At 51.7% G+C, this 16,504-nt stretch overlaps 1 protein-coding gene across 1 annotated transcript; it reads right to left on the bottom strand.

The window, feature by feature from the left end:
• Nucleotides 1–1,050: 1,050 nt before the first annotated feature.
• LOC148131037 (uncharacterized) lies at nucleotides 1,051–6,359 on the bottom strand. Its single transcript, XM_087959020.1, has 3 exons — nucleotides 6,208–6,359; nucleotides 3,336–3,617; nucleotides 1,051–3,292 (listed from the first exon to the last, which is right to left on the bottom strand). Exons 1-3 carry the CDS (start codon nucleotides 6,281–6,283, stop codon nucleotides 2,421–2,423), a joined length of 1,230 nt encoding a protein of 409 aa, XP_087815146.1. The 5' UTR covers nucleotides 6,284–6,359; the 3' UTR covers nucleotides 1,051–2,420.
• Nucleotides 6,360–16,504: the final 10,145 nt, after the last annotated feature.

The raw sequence follows: 16,504 nt of genomic DNA, 5'->3' as shown, positions 1-16,504 counted from the left end.
ATCCAGGTTAAGAGCCCCCAAATTCCTCCAGTTGTGGGTTGCACTGGCCAAGGAGCCCCCAACCTTCCAATGAGACCAGGATGGCCAAGGATTAAGTGGAGAGAAAGCTGGCTCAAAAAAAACCATCTTTGGTGGCTCCAGGATCAAGTGGGGGCCATCCTTGGGGGCCCATGTCTTATTAACGGCTTAGAAGGGGGCGAAGGGGTCTCAGAGCCACAGAGGGCACCAGAAGGGCCACACACGGTTTGAAAGGGATCGGGGGGAAGGGCTGCTGCGTGGGGCACTGCGCGGCCCTCTCCCATCCAGAGGTCTGCAAGCAGCACCTGGGGCCACAGAGCTTGCCATCCAGGGGCAACTCATCCCTTTCTCTCCTGCCCCTCTTCTCTCTCCCTCTGTCTCTCCCTCCCTCTTTCCCTCCCTCCCCATCTCCATCCTTCCTCTCCCTCTCCATCTATTTCTCCCTCCCTCTCTCCATCCTTCCTCTCCCTCCCCATGCCCATCTATTTCTCCCCCTCTCTCTCTCCCTCCCTTCCCCCCCCTTAGAATATAGAACAGAACCGATACATAACAGAAAGTTGGAAGGGACCTTGGAGGTCTTCTAGACCAACCCCCTGCACAGGCAGGAAGCTCTGTACCATTTCAGACAAGTGGTTATCCAATTATAGAGTTAACAACTTCCAGTGTCTGAACACCCACAAGTTTTGGAGGGAAGTTCTTCCTCTAATTGATTAATTAATTGTTCTAAGGAAGTTTCTCCTTAGTTCCAGGTTGCTTCTCTCCTTGATGACTTTCCATCCATTTGTGATGACCCGTATTCTCTCAAAATAACCCAAAACCCAAAACATATATTAAAGTCCGGTAAGGCCTTCAACTTAACTTCACTGTTTTATTAGGCACAGTTTAAAGTCACAAAAGTAACTAATGAGGCAAAAAGGAAACCAAAACAAACTGCATTGATGAGAGTTCCAAAGCAAGCCAAGATAACTAATCATTAACTCCAGGAAAATAACCCAGGAAAGTCCATGGGAAGAACGCCAACAAAGATAAAACTCTTTCAAGGTGAACACTAAATTGACTCCTGCAAATTCTAACTGCGCAGTTGCAAACTTATATCCATAGCTCCCACCTGCAAGCCACGAGGAGGATCATGGTAATCTCCTCTTGAGTAGACCTCGCTTTTCCCTGATCCTCTCCTCCCTGCGTGACCTAGGATGGACAGGGGATGGGCCTGGGTCCTCCTCTGACTGCTCAGCCTGCCTCTGCCCTTCCCCAGCCTCCTCCACCACCTCTGGAGCCGCACTCCCACTCCCTGTTGGCTGTTCCTCCTCTGACTCAGAGTCAGTCTCCACCAGGGGCATGACACTGTTGTTTCTTCTTCTGCCTTCTGGTGCTTTGGAAAACAAGTTGACCCCCCTCTTCTTTGTGGCAGCCCCTCAAATACTGGAACACTGCTATCGTGTCACCCCAATCCTCCTTTTCTCTAGACCAGCCAAGCCCAATTCCTGCAACCCTTTTGTATGTCCTGTTTTAACCTCCTCTTGAACCAAATAAAAAAGATACATTAGAAACCCCTTGGTCGACTCTACTGTTCCCGTCAAGATCACCCAGTGCCCGTTTATGAGCAGATCCAGCCCACTAATTTCATGAGGGACACCGCGGCAGCTGAGCTCGAACACAATTTAGAGTTTGTACAATCGCTGGTCCTGAGACACGGCCGGCTGTTTGCGTTGTCTGCGTAGTTTCTGCAGTTCCGTGAACAAGAACGTCTCTCTACGGGACATCCTCAGGGGCAGCCATGTCACAAGGATAATTTTTTCAGCCTGATGACCTCTAAGCAATGAGGGCCCCTATTCTCCAAAGTGCCTGAAGGCAGGATGAGAAGCAGCGGGTGGGATCCGATCCAGGAGAGAAGCAACCTGAGAGGGAGAACAATTAACCGGTGGGACTGTTTGCCTCCAGAAGGTGTGGGGGCTCCATCACTGGAGGCTTTTAAGGAGGGACTGGACAGCCATTTATCTGGAATGGTCTAGGGAGGAGTGGACGTAAGGCTTGTGGACTTCAACGCCCAGGATTTCCCAGGCAGCATGGGGAGCATGTGGGAATTCTGGGAGCTGACCTTCACAAGCCTTAAAGTTCCAAAGTCAGACGGCCCTGGTATATGGTGGCAAGAAAGGTTGTAAAATGGGACAAAAACCAATGTCTCGCTTAGCAACAGAAATGTTGGGCTCAGTTGTGGTCGTAAGTCGAGGAGCCTGGAAGCAGCTGGATATGACCCAGCCTCAGGGACGGTCCTGGCTCCAAATGGAGATTGGAAGTTTTCCTTTGTTTTGCCATGAAGGCTCCCACGCTCCCCGGATGGTGCTCCGAATCCCCCCCCGTTCCTGGGCTCCCTCCCTCCCCAGGGGCTTCTGGGCCTGCCGTTAGGGCCTCGACCCTCCCACAAGGTCTCCCCAGGCGTCGAATGTCGGCTCCCCATCCCTGTTGGCATCTGCAGCCTGAGGAGGAGCTGCCATTTCTCCCATCAAGCCAAGATCGGCCTCTTGGGCGCCCTCGTCACTCCAGGCGTCGTGGTAGGAATAGGCGTCAAAGGCGGGTCTGTTTAATCCATAATCCAGTTCCTTGTCAAAGGCATCGTCGCCCTCTTGGTTTCCTTCTGGGGTGCCTTCTTCGCTCTCTTTGCCTTTCTCTCCCTCCTCCTCCTCCTCCTCTTCATCGTTGTCATCAAAGCGGCCTTCCTCCTCTTCCTCCTCCGCCTCCTCCGTTTTCTTCCCCTCCTCCGCTTCTTTCTCAGGTTTGCTCTCCTTCTCAGCTTGAGGTTCCTCACCATGTTCTGGCTTTCCGGAGGAAGTTGGCTTGTCGGCAGACGGCCGTTTCTCGTGTCCCACCTGGGAAGGCGGCTTCTCCCCAGATGGGGGGACCACCACGGGATGCCCAGCAGCCGAAGCTGGTTTCGGCTTGTCCTGGGTGGGGTGTCCAGAACCAGGAACCGGCCCTTCTGCTGGGGTGGGCTTCCCCGTTCCAGGCGTGGGTTTGTCACCCAGGGTGCTAGAGACGGGCTTCTCGCTGGTGTTCGGCTTCCCTCCAGATGTGGCCACGTTCCTGGGATCCCAGACTGGGTTCCAGGATTCCAGGTTGGGCCAGGCTGGCTTGGAAGCCAACCTGGGTCTGCCAAGAGAGGCGGGCATCTCCTTCCCACCAGGCAGGGGCTTGTCCCTGGAGACAGGACCTCCTCCCAGCTGAGCCGGGGCGTCCAGAGAGCGGTCCTCCTTGGTTGCCCCTGGGGAGCTCTCGGCTGCTCTGGGACCCCCAGAAGACTCAACTCCCAGGTTATTTACAGGGGGTCTTTCCAGCGGGGATCTTCTCCACAAAGCAGCTTTCCAGGGGGCTGGGCCTGCTGCCTCGGGGAAAGGCTGCCTTCCTTGCCAGGCGGTGGCTCTTCAGCCCCCATCTCCCCGTGGCCCCCCCTTTCCTTCCCCTGGGGCAGAGGGCTCTTCTGGGCCACCCGAGGCCTTTGGGGCCCCAGCATGGCAGGTCTGCTTCCTCCTCCCGCGAGATCTTGTCCTGGGGGGCTTCCGCAGGGGCACCGCTGGGGGGAAGGGGGGGCTGCCCAGAAGTCCCTGAATAAGGGAGAGAAAAGGCAAATGGCATCAGAGGCGGGGGGGGGGAGGTCAGGACCTACCAAAGGATGGTTTGGGGGAGGCTGTTGTCCTTCTGGGGTCTAAGTGGAACTCAGTGGATGGGCCCCTCCTCGTTCCCTTGGAGGGGAGGGAGATCCTTCTCCTTCTGGGGACGCTCCCCAAATAAGGACCTGGATGTCTCCTTGGTGAAAAACATCTGGAATGATGGATACTGAAACATCTGCAAGAAAACTTCCTCCTCCCCTTCCTTTTCACAACCCCCCTCCCTTCTAGAACCGATGCAGCTGCCTGGTTGGGCAATGAAACATCTGCCACAAAACAGCCGAGGGCCAAACAGTCTTCATCCTCACCCTTCTCCCCCTGTCGTTCTCTTCCCCTCTGCAAACCCCACTCCCTGGGAGCACTGAGGATGTTCCCTAGCTGGGTCAGGAAACGTCTGCAAGAAAACAGCTCAGAGAGCAGCAAGGACCCCCCCATTCCAACCCTGACCTACAATAATGCTCCTCTGTTGGTACAATCAATGATTGTCTTGGCTCACCTCAGAGATTAGACTAGGTCAGAGGGGTCCAACCTGGGCAACTCTAAGACTTCTGGACTTCAACTCCCAGAATTCCCCAGCCAGCCAGGCTGGAAGTTGAAGTCCACCCGTCTTAAAGGGGCCACGGTTGGAGACCCCAGGACTGGAACCTCCAAGAAACTGGGCTTTGCCTGGGCTCTCACCCTTGGCTGTTTTTGTGTATTTCCTTCCCTGCCTTCTTCATCTTGTTGACGGGGCAAACATCCCCTACGAAAGGCAGGAACTGTTTAGCGTCCTTTATATTACACAATCGCAACACTTGTTACGAGGTGTGTCATTATAACAAGCCTGTTTTTTTTTCCACCGAGCCTCTAATGTTGTCTTTGTATTTCTCCTGTTTGTTTTCGTGGGAAACCCAGAAGTCCCGGGAATTTGTGAGGTGCGTTTCTGTTTGTCTACAAAATATTCTGGGGGTGGACAACCTCAGTGGAGCCGAACACCTCCCGACTCCTCTAGGTACACATTAGAGAAAATTACCTGGGAATAATTAGGAGGAAATGAACGATTAGTAGTCAGAATTATGGCGCAGGGACTGATCAGCTCTGCCTGGGCAAACCAGGGCAAGGGGACTCGGGGGGCATGGAGAGTACCCTCCCCCCAAGTTCCACCCTCATCACCAGCCTTCTTCCCAGAAAACCTGTGAGGCTTTTAGGACAGGGGCCTCCAAACTTGGCCAGTTGAAGACTCCGGGACTTCAACTCCCAGAATTCCCCAGCTAGCCTGGCAATCGTGTGGCTCACTTGGAGACTCTCTTGGCAAATATGACCCCATTTGCAGCCGTTTGCAGCTGCCCGCTATCACATGGTCACGCTTTACGACGGTTTCGCCCTTCCTTGTAAGCCTCCCAGAGTTACACTGTGGTAAGATGGGTGTCTAATAAATTAAAGTACTTCAGCTTTCTGGCAGAACGGCAGCTGTCGCAAAGGAAGGGTTCGCGCTTAAGGACCGCTGCCTTTGCTTACCCAAAAAACTCTCATAAAATCAGGTTGATCACATGACCAGAATACCAGAGTTGGAAGGACCCTGGAGCCTTTCCGTTCCAACCGGTGGGCCGTGAGAAAATGTTGGTGGTCCGCAGGGAAATGTCTCCCCCAAAGCAATTAATCCAGGCTGTGCAGGAACACAAGGCTTGCGTTGCTTGCATTGTGCACAACATGAGGTAGTGGGGGGGGGGGAAGGGCGGAGGGGGGGACTTGCCCCACGTGCCCCACGCGCCTGGCCTGGCCACCGGGCTGCTTCTTTCCGCTTCTTCCTTCTTCTACTCTTGGCTGCACGCAAGGAAAGCAGCCAAAGTCTTTCTTTCTCTCCCCCAAACTCCGCCAGAAATGAGCCATTGGGACCCTGCAAGGCCTCCTGCTCCAAGAGGCTGCACCGGTGTGACAAGTCTCACAAAGACTCATTTCTGGGGGAGTTTGGGGGAGAGAAAGACTTTGGCTGCTTCTGCTGCTTTCCTTGCATGAAGCCAAAAGTCTCTCTCTCTTCCCCTGAGAATGGAGCTGGAAACAGTATCCTGCAATCCCAAATAATGATTGATTGGTAGGAAAACGGGGTGGGGGATTTTCCTGCAGATTTTGGGGGGGATTTTCCCAGGGTCTCTGGTCCGCGGGATTTAAAATGATGGGTTTGGTGGTCCCTGAGGTCCAAAAGGTTGGCAACCCCTAGACTAGACCAACCCCCTGACCTAGCAGGAGACCCTAGGCCATTTCAGACAAGGGGTTGCTTTATGAGTGTTATGATAACCGTAATGAGCTGGCTCCATTGCGGTCATAACTTGAGGACTGCCCGTACCCAAACCTGGGAGCTCTTCCAAGAGAGAGGACGCTGCTGAGGTTTCAGGGTGCAGGAACGGCTCCCCTTCTCTCCCTCTTCCCCCCCCCTGCCCGTGCCCCTCCCATTCCCAGGTGCAGACCAAGCAGGTGCCTGCTCCCCTCTTAGAAGCAAGCGAGGGGGGCGGCTCCCTTCACCTGTGCTCGGCATCGGCCGGTTACTCACTTGGGGGTGGTGCAGCCAGCAGCCCAGTCCAGAGGGCCACAGAGCCCACAAGCAGCAAGAGGGCCCCTGGCTTCATCCCGGCACCCAGAGACGGACGGCTGCGCTTCTCCCAGGCTATAAACCTTGTCCTGGGTGGGGCTGTGGGGAGGGGAGGGGAGGGGAGGGGAGGGCTGCCAGGATGGCTTGCCAGGCCCTCTGATTAAGCGGCTGAGTATTCCTTTCCCTGACCGCCACCCAGAAGCCTCAGCCGCCTACACAGCAGCAGCTGCCGCCTGGCAGATCCGGCACCGGCACAAACCCAGATCCCACAAAGCCTCCTGGGAGGGAGAGAGCTGGGCCCCGAGGATGGCAGCCCCGGCGTCTCCTGCCCGGGGAGGGTCCTGGAGACCCCAGAGGCTTTATTCCCACCTTGCCCAGGCAACCTGCACCACTTGGGGGCCTCCCGAGATCAGCCAGGCGGGAACACCCCTTCTGGCAGGCCATTCCATTCCATTCAGACTAGGGCTGGAAGGGGAGGTCTGGAGGTCTTCTAGTCCAACCTGCTGCTCAAGCAGGAGACTACCATTTCAGACAAGTGACTGTCCAGTCTCTTTTCAAAACCTCCAGTGATGGGGCACCCACAACTTCAGGAGGGAAGCTGTTCCTCTGATTAATTGGAGGGAATAAACATTAGAACAGGGATAGGATAGGATAGGATAGGATAGGATAGGATAGGATAGGATAGGATAGGACAGGACAGGACAGGACAGGACAGAATAAACATATTCTATGTTTAGAAGGGACCTTGGAGATCTTCTAGTCCAGTGGTCACCAACTGGTGGGCCGTGGTCCACCGGTGGTCCGCAACAATATTTTGGTGGTCCTCAGAGAAACGTCTCCCCCAAAGCGATTAATCCAGGCTGCGCAGGAACACAAGGCTGTGGTGCCCCCATGGCCCATGGCCGAATACCGTCCCTCTCTGCCCCCCTGAGAACAGAGCCCAAAAGCAGGCTAGGAATGTGGCTGCCTTGCAGGGGGAGGGGGGGGGAGAAAGAGAACATCACCACCAGAGGTTAAATCAGATCTCCCTCCCCCTCCCTCTCCCTCCCACCAATGTCAGTCAAGATTCGTATTAGGGTTCCTCGGGATTTAAAGTGATGAGTTCGGTGGTCCCTGAGGTCCAAAAGGTTGGCGACCCCCGGACTAGCCCAGCACCCTGCGCAGGCAGGAAATCTGCACATGTCAGACCAGTTTCTTCTTGATCCCCTTTTGCAACCTTCGAACGAGCAAAGCCAAATTCACTTAACAACCGGGTTCCTAACTTAACAACTGCAGGGATTCACTTAATAGTTGTGGCAAGAAAGGTTGGGAAACGGGGCAAATCTCAGTCTCGCTTAGCAATGGAAATGACAGGCTCAGTGGAGGTCGTAGGTCGAGGACTACCTGGGACGCCCTTGTGTGGTGGCGCAGAGTCAGCCGCTCTGGTGTTGGCAGCGCTGCTCTTCCTCCTCCCGCGGCCTCCCAGAGTTAGGCGTTTTGTTCATGGCTTGCCACCTTTGCCCACGATCCCTGGCAAACACACCCAGGCCCTGAGGGCAGCCAGCCGTGGGCAGCAGGAGCAGCAGCCAAAAGAGCCAAGGAAATCAATCCTAAGTTGCATTAACAGGGGGAGACAATCGAGATCAAGGGAGGTACTAATGCCACTCTATCAATCCTTAGTAAGGCCACACCGAGAGTCCTGCATCCAGTTTTGGTCACTACGTTATAAAAAAGATGTGGAGACTCTAGAAAGAGTGCAGAGAAGAGCAACCAGGATGATGAGGGGACTGGAGACTAAAACTCATGGTGAATGGTAGCAGGAACTGGGCCTGGCTAGTCTAGGGAAGAGAAGGACCAGGGGAGACAGGAGAACGGCCTTCCAATAGTTGAGGGGCTGCCACAGAGAGGAGGAAGGGGGTCAAGCTATTCTCCAAAGCACCTGAAGGCCAGAGAAGGAACAATGGATGGAAACTGAACAAGGAGAGATTCAACCTGGAAATAAGGAGAAACTTTCGGACAGTGAGAGCAATCAACCCATGGAACAGAAGTTGCCCTCGGAGGTTGTGGGAGCATCATCGACTGGAGGCTTTCAAGAAGAGGCTGGGCTGCCATCTGTCAGAAATGGTGTAGGACGGGGGATTGGACTAGATGACCTAACCAGAGTCCCTTCCAACTCTGATTACCTGTTGTCTGTTAAGTGGCAAGGCCTGGAGCAGCAGGTGGGTCTGGGCCCCAAGGATAAGCAGGTGACATGGAACCGCCCTGCCCCATTGGCAAAGGCTCATTCGCCTCTGGCATTCCCAACATCGCAGGAGGAGACTGTCATCAATGTGCCATTGTGTCTAAGGGGACAATAACCTTCAGTAATTGAGAAATTAACCCCCGGGCACGATAACCGTCCCCATTCCGTCACTCCCAAGAAGAGGAAGAAGCAGCCAGCTAGGAACAATCTCTGCCAGCCTTGGTGGAGACAGCAACAGGGATCAGCTGGCGGAACCAGTTTGTCAGACCTGCCCCAGTCCGAACCCTTGGGAAAGAAGAGCCTTGGCTCCACTGAGTTAAAAGCCAAGGGTTCTTTTACTAAGGATGGGGGTTGCAGTCAAGCCAGCTCTGAAATCTCCCGCGCTCGCTAGATACAAAAATAAGGTTTGCCCCCAGTCTACCCCTCCCCTGTGACCTGCCCGTTTCACCGGAGCTCAAGATGTTTTGATAACTTGGGGTGTTGGGGGGCAACCCGCATATTTTTCAGGGTGTGTGGCCGTGGGGTGCCGGTGCATTCAGCTCCCCTGGTTATCACTTATCGTTCCCCCCCCCCTCCCAATTTCTTATCACATCCATACAAACCTTTATTGCCCGTTCATCTTTCCTTTTCCAGCTATTGGTGGCGGGATGCCTGGGAGGCGCCAAGCTGAACCAGGCAGAGCTGGCACAGTTCCTGGGGCCAGTGTCTTGTCGGTGTCCCGCAGGGCTCCCTAGGAAGGGACAACCTGTCAGGTCAACCTGTCAGAAAGGAAGGAGGCAGGTGGAGGGGCCGTCCATACACCTGAGTGAGCTCCTCTAGATCACACGGGTCTCCAATCTTGGCCCCTTTAAGACTTGTGGACTTCAACTCCCAGAATTCCTCAGCCAGAGTAGCTGTAATCTTATAAAACCTTTTATGAAATGAAATATGTCATAAACATCTTAAAATATGTCGTAAAACATTTCCTGTGGCCAAGTGAATAGCAGACTGATGAGTTCTCCATCTTCTGGTTCAACCTGCTACTCAAGAAGGAAACCTTAGGCCGCTTCAGACAAATGGTTGTCTAGTCTCTTCTTAAAAGCCTCCAGGGATGAAGCCTCCACTTCTGAAGTTGTTCCACTGGTTGTTCTCACAGTCAGGAAATTTCTCCTTAGTTCTAGGTTGCTTCTCTCCCCGATTACTTTCCATCCTTCTGGTGCTTTGGAGAAGAGGCTCCCCTTCTCTGGGACAGCCCCTCAAACACTGGAACGCTGCTCTCAGCTCACCCCAGTCCTTCTTTTCATGAGACGAGATGCGCCCAATTCCTGCAGCCATTCTTCCTACGTCCCCTAATCCTCTTGCTTGCAGAGCCTCTCTCAACGTCTTTTCTGTATCATGGCCATCAAAAGGGGATGCGCTATTCCTAGTGGCCTTATAAAGTGCTAATAGAGGGTATCAGGCAGAAATGCCTGACTCCCTCCCTGAATTACGAAGAATTTTCCAATGATGGCATTACGTTAGACGGCTCTGAGGAACCCGGGACGGAAATATCTCCGCCACGATGATCCAACAGGTCATGAGGTTCTCCAGTTCCAATTTAAAGAGGAAGTTCCTGGGTAATGACTGCCTTTTAACCACATCTGCAATTTTGCAAATGTTGCTCAGGGGGTGGGAAGCAGAGAGAGAGAGAGAGACAGAAAGAGAGACAGGGAGACGAGAGAGACAGAGAGAGAGACAGAGACAGAGAGACAGAGAGAGAGAGACAGAGACAGAGAGAGAGAGAGACAGAGACAGAGAGACAGAGAGAGAGAGACAGAGACAGAGAGAGAGAGAGACAGAGACAGAGAGAGACAGAGAGAGACAGAGAGAGAGAGAGAGACAGAGACAGAGAGAGACAGAGACAGAGAGAGAGACCATGGGGCTGTGAGGTTTGCAGAATGCATGTATGTGTTGTACTTGTATCTACATACAGGGGTGGGCTTCAAAAATTTTAGCAACCGGTTCTCTGCCCGGTTGCCGGGTGAGCGTGGCCTAGTTGGCCTCCTGCACTATGGCAGTGGGAGGGCGTTTTTGCTCTTCCCATGCTCCGGAGCCTTTCTGTTCTGACCCAGGCTTCGTCAAATGTAATTAAACTCAAACTTGTTTTAAAAGCAAAACCTATTTTATTACAATGCTGGGAATTACTGTCATTCCCAGCCAGAACTAATTATAAACAGTTCCCCAAGATAAGCACACACCTTTCAGTGCTGTGGAATGTTGCCAAAAACAGAAGTCTCCAATCATCACAAAAACCAACCAAAATACCAGAAAAAAACAACCAGAGCTTCAAGGAGGACTCGGAACTGATTGAACTGCTTTGCTTCCTGCAAAGGTTTCGTCAACTTGGCCTGACTTTTATCCCTTATGGGAGGGGCCATCACCTCCCATCCTTACTCCCGAGTCGCCCCTTTTGTCTCAACTGCTCTCGCCTCCTAGCAGCTCTACGCACACGTGCATGGGAACAGGCTCCCCCGGTTCCTCTGCTTCAGTGCTGCCAGATTCCAAAGGCTCCGGAGGCAACACCCCACTCCCAGATGGTCCTGGCCCCATCCCTGCATGGGACACAGGACCCTCATCCAAGTCCTCTCCAGACTCCCTGGCTGGTTCCCTTTCTTCGCCACTGTCCGTTGCCGTCTGCACTGGCTGCCGGCGAACTACAGCACTTTCCTTAAGCCTCTGGGAGGGCCGTTTTCGCCCTCCCCAAGCCTCTGCGTGGGCCCTATACTTGCCTAGCATCCAAAACAGGTCGCATAGGGACTCCGGGGAGGGGAGGGGAGGGGAGGGGAAGGGTGGGCGGGGCCACCCAGGGGTGGGATTTACCAGTTCGCTGAACCAGCCATTAAAAATGATAAAATTAGCTAATGGTTCGCCCAAACCAGGGGAAATCGGTAACAGCCACCCCTGTGGACATGTCCATACACGTTTGGGGAGCCTGACGCCTGAGCTTTTATTCATGGGCAGAGTGGAACCTGCTTTTTTGACGTAAGCGACCTTCATACCCCAAGGCCCAAAAGCTTCCTGCCGATATTGACTCACAACAGTCTGTTTCGTGATCACTCAGAGCTACAACGGCACTGAAAAACGTGCTTTGTGACGGTTTTCTCGTACTTATGATTGATGCAGAATCCCAAAGCGATCAAAACTCGGACAACCTGCAACTGGCTCCTATTTATGACGGTTGCAGTGTGCCAGGGTCATGTGATCCTCTCTGCCAATCTTCTGACAAGTAAAGGCAATGGGGAAGCCAAATTCACTTAAGGACCGTGTTATTAACAACGGCAGTGATTCCCTTAGCAAGAAATGGGGCAAAACTCACTTAACAACTGTTTCCCTTAGCAATGAAAACGTAGAGCTCAATTGTGGTCATAAGTCAAGACCCACCTGTATTACCCCGATGGATACAGCAGAGAAATCCGGCAAGAGCCAACAAGTCCTTTCCACCAAGGAGGATCGGAAGAAACGGCTTGTGCTTCCATCGTTCTTCTCCATTTTTCTCGCTTCAAGGAAAAAGGAGAAGGAAGATTATTCAGGGCAGAAGAGAATAAATGTGCTAGTTATTCTCGGGCATCCCAGGTTCCGTGGGATGAGTTTTCCGTTTCAGTTTTTGAAAGCCAACCAGAGTCGCTGATGTGATCTGGGGGCTGCAATTAGCCCTGGCATTTCAAGGTTTAAAAAGGCCTGGAGATAAAACTAAGCATATATAAAAAGTCACATTTTCCCCCTTTATTCAAAGCAGAGAAAAGAGGGAAAACACTGTCTACTGCAAGCAATAGGCAGCTTGCATACATTGGCAACAAACACACAATAAAAAATACCAAGAAGAAGAAATTAAGAGCATGGGATAAGAAAATATAATTATTACGGGATTCCCAGGCCGTCCTCTCTCCTTCTCACACAAGAGACTCGAGGTGGGTTACAAAGATTAAAACACAGAAAAGCCACACATGCAACTCCAGGTGCCCCTCTTCCCCTAAGATGATCAAAGACCCGGAGACTAAACCATATGAGGAACGGCTGCAGGGTTTGGGTTTGGCTAGTCTAAAGAAAAGAAGGACTAGGGGCGACACGATAGCAGTATTTCATTATCTGAGGGGCTGCCCCAAAGAAGAGGGGGGGTCAACTTATTCTGCAAAGCACCAGAGTGCAGGACAAAAAGCAACGGCTGGAAACTCATCCGAGAGAGAAGCCACCTAACAGAGAGGACAATCAACCCATGGAACAGCTGGTCTTCAGAAACTGTGGGTGCTCCATCACTGGAGGTTTTTAAGAGGGTACTAGACAGCCACTTATCTAAAATAGTATATGTTAAGCCTGAATTCCCCAACGAGTGTTAAGGAAAACAAACTAAACAGAATGTGTAGCGTAGTCAGATAGGCAGACAGGTAAATGTGTGAGATAAGTTTGTATTTTAGTTAACACGCAGTAAAAATACAGATACGCTTGTGCTATCAAAAATATAGTTTATTCCATTAGGAATAATAGCATAGTCAAAATAAACGGTCCATTAGTCATGTATCATTTCAGTCAGTCCAGTCGGGGATACTCAATTTGCAAAGTCCGTGTTGAATAGCCAATGTCAGTTCACTTACAATAAATCAGTCCGTATTATCTCTTCTCTCCGTTGAGAAATCAACACTCCTTTCTCTCCTCCGTTCCAGTAAGGAAAAACGCAGTCATCAATCCATCCAGTAATTAGGGATCATTAAGCCAGAGAGAGAGCTGCAATTGACTTGCTTCTTTTATGGTGCTTTTACAACCACACCCTTAATTACATTCTTGTAGTTAAAGTTACACACACTTTAACCAACAAACCATGATAACTTATTTATTATTTTTTACCCAAACCAGTTAGGGTAAACAATGTTATCCCTAACAGTATAGGTTCTCCTAGTTGAACATGTGGCTGGACTAGAAGACCTCCAAGGTCCCTTCCAGCCCTATTCTATTCTATCTTCAATACCTTGCAAGTTGGTAACAGTGTTGGGGGTCATTCGAATCTCCAGAGCGGGTGGGGGGCTGCTCTACAGGATTACCGTGAGGGTGTCGAGCGGAGGGCAAGAGGAAGGGGCAGGTCCACTCCAAGCTGCCTTGTGGACAGCTCACAAACCTGGAGTCCGGCGAGCTGCTTTCTAAAGCAGCGACCACCAAAGGGTCACTTGCACATTCAGAAGAGAGACTTTTGGTGGGAGCATGCAGCATTTCCATGAGATTTATTTTATTTTTATTTATTTTTATTTGTCAATTGCCTACAAGATAACAGGTATAAGTAAAAGCATAGTTATGAATACATGGATACATATAAGAAAAATAAAAGAAACAATCGGACAGGGACGGTAGGCACGTGGGTGCACTTATGCACACCCCCTACAGACCTCTCAGGAAAGGGGTGAGGTCAACAGTAGACCGTCTAAGGTTAAAGTTTTTGGGGTTTGGGGAAGAAACCAGAGTCAGGTAGAGGATTCCAGACATCGACCACTCTGTTGCTGAAGTCGTATTTCCTGCAATCAAGTTTGGTGCGGTTGAGTTTGTATCTATTGTTTGCTCTTGTGTTGTTATGGTTGTAGCTGAAGTATTCATTGACAGGTAGGACATTGCAATGTATGATTTTATATACTATACTTAGATCGGACCGAAGGCGGCGTACTTCTAGCTTTTCTAGGTCTGGAATTTCAAGTCTGGTGGCATAAGGTATTCTGCAATGAGTAGAGGAGTGGAGAACTCTTCTTGTGAAATATTTCTGGACTTTCTCAACTGTGTCAATATCAGAATCGTAATGTGGGTTCCAAACTGATGAACTGTATTCAAGTATTGGTCTAGCAAATGTTTTGTATGCTCTACCGTGTTTCTCCAACAATACGGCCTCCACCAATAGGAAGGCCCAGCATGATTTCTAGGCATGAGGTGAAATTAAGCCCCACCCCCAAAATTTAGGCCTATTCAAACCATGCGTTTCCCCGCCAATTCTCACATCGTTTGTTAGAACTAGACGAGGTGAAGAGAAATGGGCGGGGAAAGGGCGGGGGCGATGGGGAGAAAACTTGCCTTTAGGAGTGACCTGCAGGTAGCCCAGGCTAGAATACCCCGATAGCCGATAGAAGCTCCCTTGAAGGCAGAGTCCCCAGCCGCTTCAGGGCGTGGCGTGGCTACCCGTGTCCCCTCGCCTTTAGGGCAGTCTCTTTCGGGCGATGGAAGCTCCCCAAATGCAGTCACCAGCTACTTCGATCGGCCGGTAGAAGCGGCCGTGCAGTGAGGGGAGTGTGTGTGTGCCACGCCTCACCCCGAAGCGACTGGGGACTCTGCCTTCAAGGGAACTTCGATCGGCGGTAGAAGCGGCCTCGGGCGAGCCACACACTCCCTCGCCGCACGGCCGCTTCTATCGGCAGACGAAAGCTCCCTTGAAGGCAGAGTCCCCAGCCGCTCGGGGAGGCGTGGCGCACACACACTCCCTCGCTGCAGCCGCTTCTACCGGCCGATCGAAGTGGCTGGTGACTGCATTTGGGGAGCTTCCATCGCCGAAGACACTGCCTAAAGGCGGGGGACATGGGCAGCCACGCTCGCCCGGCGGCTGGGGACTCTGCCTTCAAGGGAGCTTTCGTCTGCCGATAGAAGCGGCCTCGCGGCAAGATACATGCGTATGGGCCACTCTAGGTGGGGGAGGAAATTAAGTCACCCCCGAAAAGACGACCTACCCATTTTTTCAGGGGTCAAAAAAAAATAAGGCCCGGCCTTATTTTGTGAGAAACACGGTAGTTAGTAGTGTAATATTACCAGAGAAAAAGCTATGTATTTACGTACATAGTAGATGAATGAATGAATGCATAAATAAATCTCTCACAATCCTAAGGATTAAGGAAGAGGAACACAGAGGCCAAAAGGGGATTTCTCCTTCTTGCCCGCCTGGAGGGCAGTTCCCACTCCCCAAGGGACAGCATCCCAACAGGGTCCCCCTTCATAAAGACGTCTGTTGCAATGCTCAACCATCTCCAAGGGATGAGAGATGCTTGACATCACCACCTTAGCATTTACCTCTCCTTTTCAATCATTGTTTTGCCAACTATTTTGCGCTCAAATTCTGCCGTGCCTGTTGGGGGCTTCTCTCAGCTTCCTATCCATTAAGCCCATTAAATTCATGACTTCGAGATTGGCGCGTACGATCATTTCTGCATATAGTGTCTTCACTGTGCCCTGGATGGCAACCAGATTTAAGTGCCAGGGGAGACCACCCCCCAGCCCATCTGATAATACAAGGGGCTGTGACCCCCTCAACATTTAGGACATAGAATAATAGGGTTGGAAGGGACCTTGGAGGTCTTCTAGTCCAGCCCACTGCTCAAACACAAAACCCTACACCACCCTGGAAAAATGGCAGTCCAGTCTCTTCTTGAAAGCCTCCAGTGACGAAGCAGCCACAACTTCTGGAGGCAACTTCTGTTCCATGGGCTGATTGTTCTCACTCTCAGAAAGTTTCTCCTTAGTTCTAGGTTGGATCTCTCTTCAATGATCTTCCACCTATTACTTCTTGACCTTCACTTCATCACTCCAGTTCATCTGTGTGGCCACCCATGAGCATTTTCTATTTCGATTCCTTGCCATCCTCTGCGTGTCAGCATGGCCTCAGTTAGGAGGGAGGCTTTGTGGAAATCCTTTCCTTTCATTATAGATTTGTGAGGCCGCCCATCTTATAGCATGGGCGGCTGACAGCAACAAAATATTGTTTCTGTTAGATTTAATCAAAGCTGACACACATAGCTTCACCCCATGGGCCCGTTCCAATCGTTTTTCCAGAATCCAGGGGTGACCTTGGGCGGATGCTCCCAAAGGCGGATTGATTGTGCAATCCTCTTGATCCAAGAAAGAGCGATTAGAAGTCAGAGAACACGGAAGGACCTCCGTGCCTCTCCCTTACTTCTGTGGAAAACAGAGCCTATTGCTTTTTACAGAATTGTAAGAAGACAGGCTGGCCTGTGAAGAAAACAGAGTGCAGGTTTCTAATCTCATGAGTTAGGCTGAAGCCTGAGA

This window comes from Notechis scutatus, chromosome 3, assembly GCF_049901735.1.
Source record: "Notechis scutatus isolate UNSWTSFEM ecotype Mainland chromosome 3, rNotScu1.2, whole genome shotgun sequence".
Lineage (NCBI taxonomy): Eukaryota > Metazoa > Chordata > Lepidosauria > Squamata > Elapidae > Notechis > Notechis scutatus.
The sequence above is the reverse complement of the archived record's forward strand: the minus strand, read 5'-3'. Positions and strand labels throughout refer to the sequence as shown.

Bases quoted from the DNA above. Each gene is read 5' to 3' on its own strand.
- LOC148131037 (XM_087959020.1), bottom strand. From the start codon at position 6,283: ATGAAGCCAGGGGCCCTCTTGCTGCTTGTGGGCTCTGTGGCCCTCTGG. The intron at 3,618-6,207 runs GTGAGTAACCGG...TCCCTTATTCAG, and splicing joins GCTGGCTGCACCACCCCCAA to GGACTTCTGGGCAGCCCCCC. The intron at 3,293-3,335 runs GTAAATAACCTG...GTCCCAGAGCAG, and splicing joins CCCCGCTGGAAAGACCCCCT to CCGAGAGCTCCCCAGGGGCA.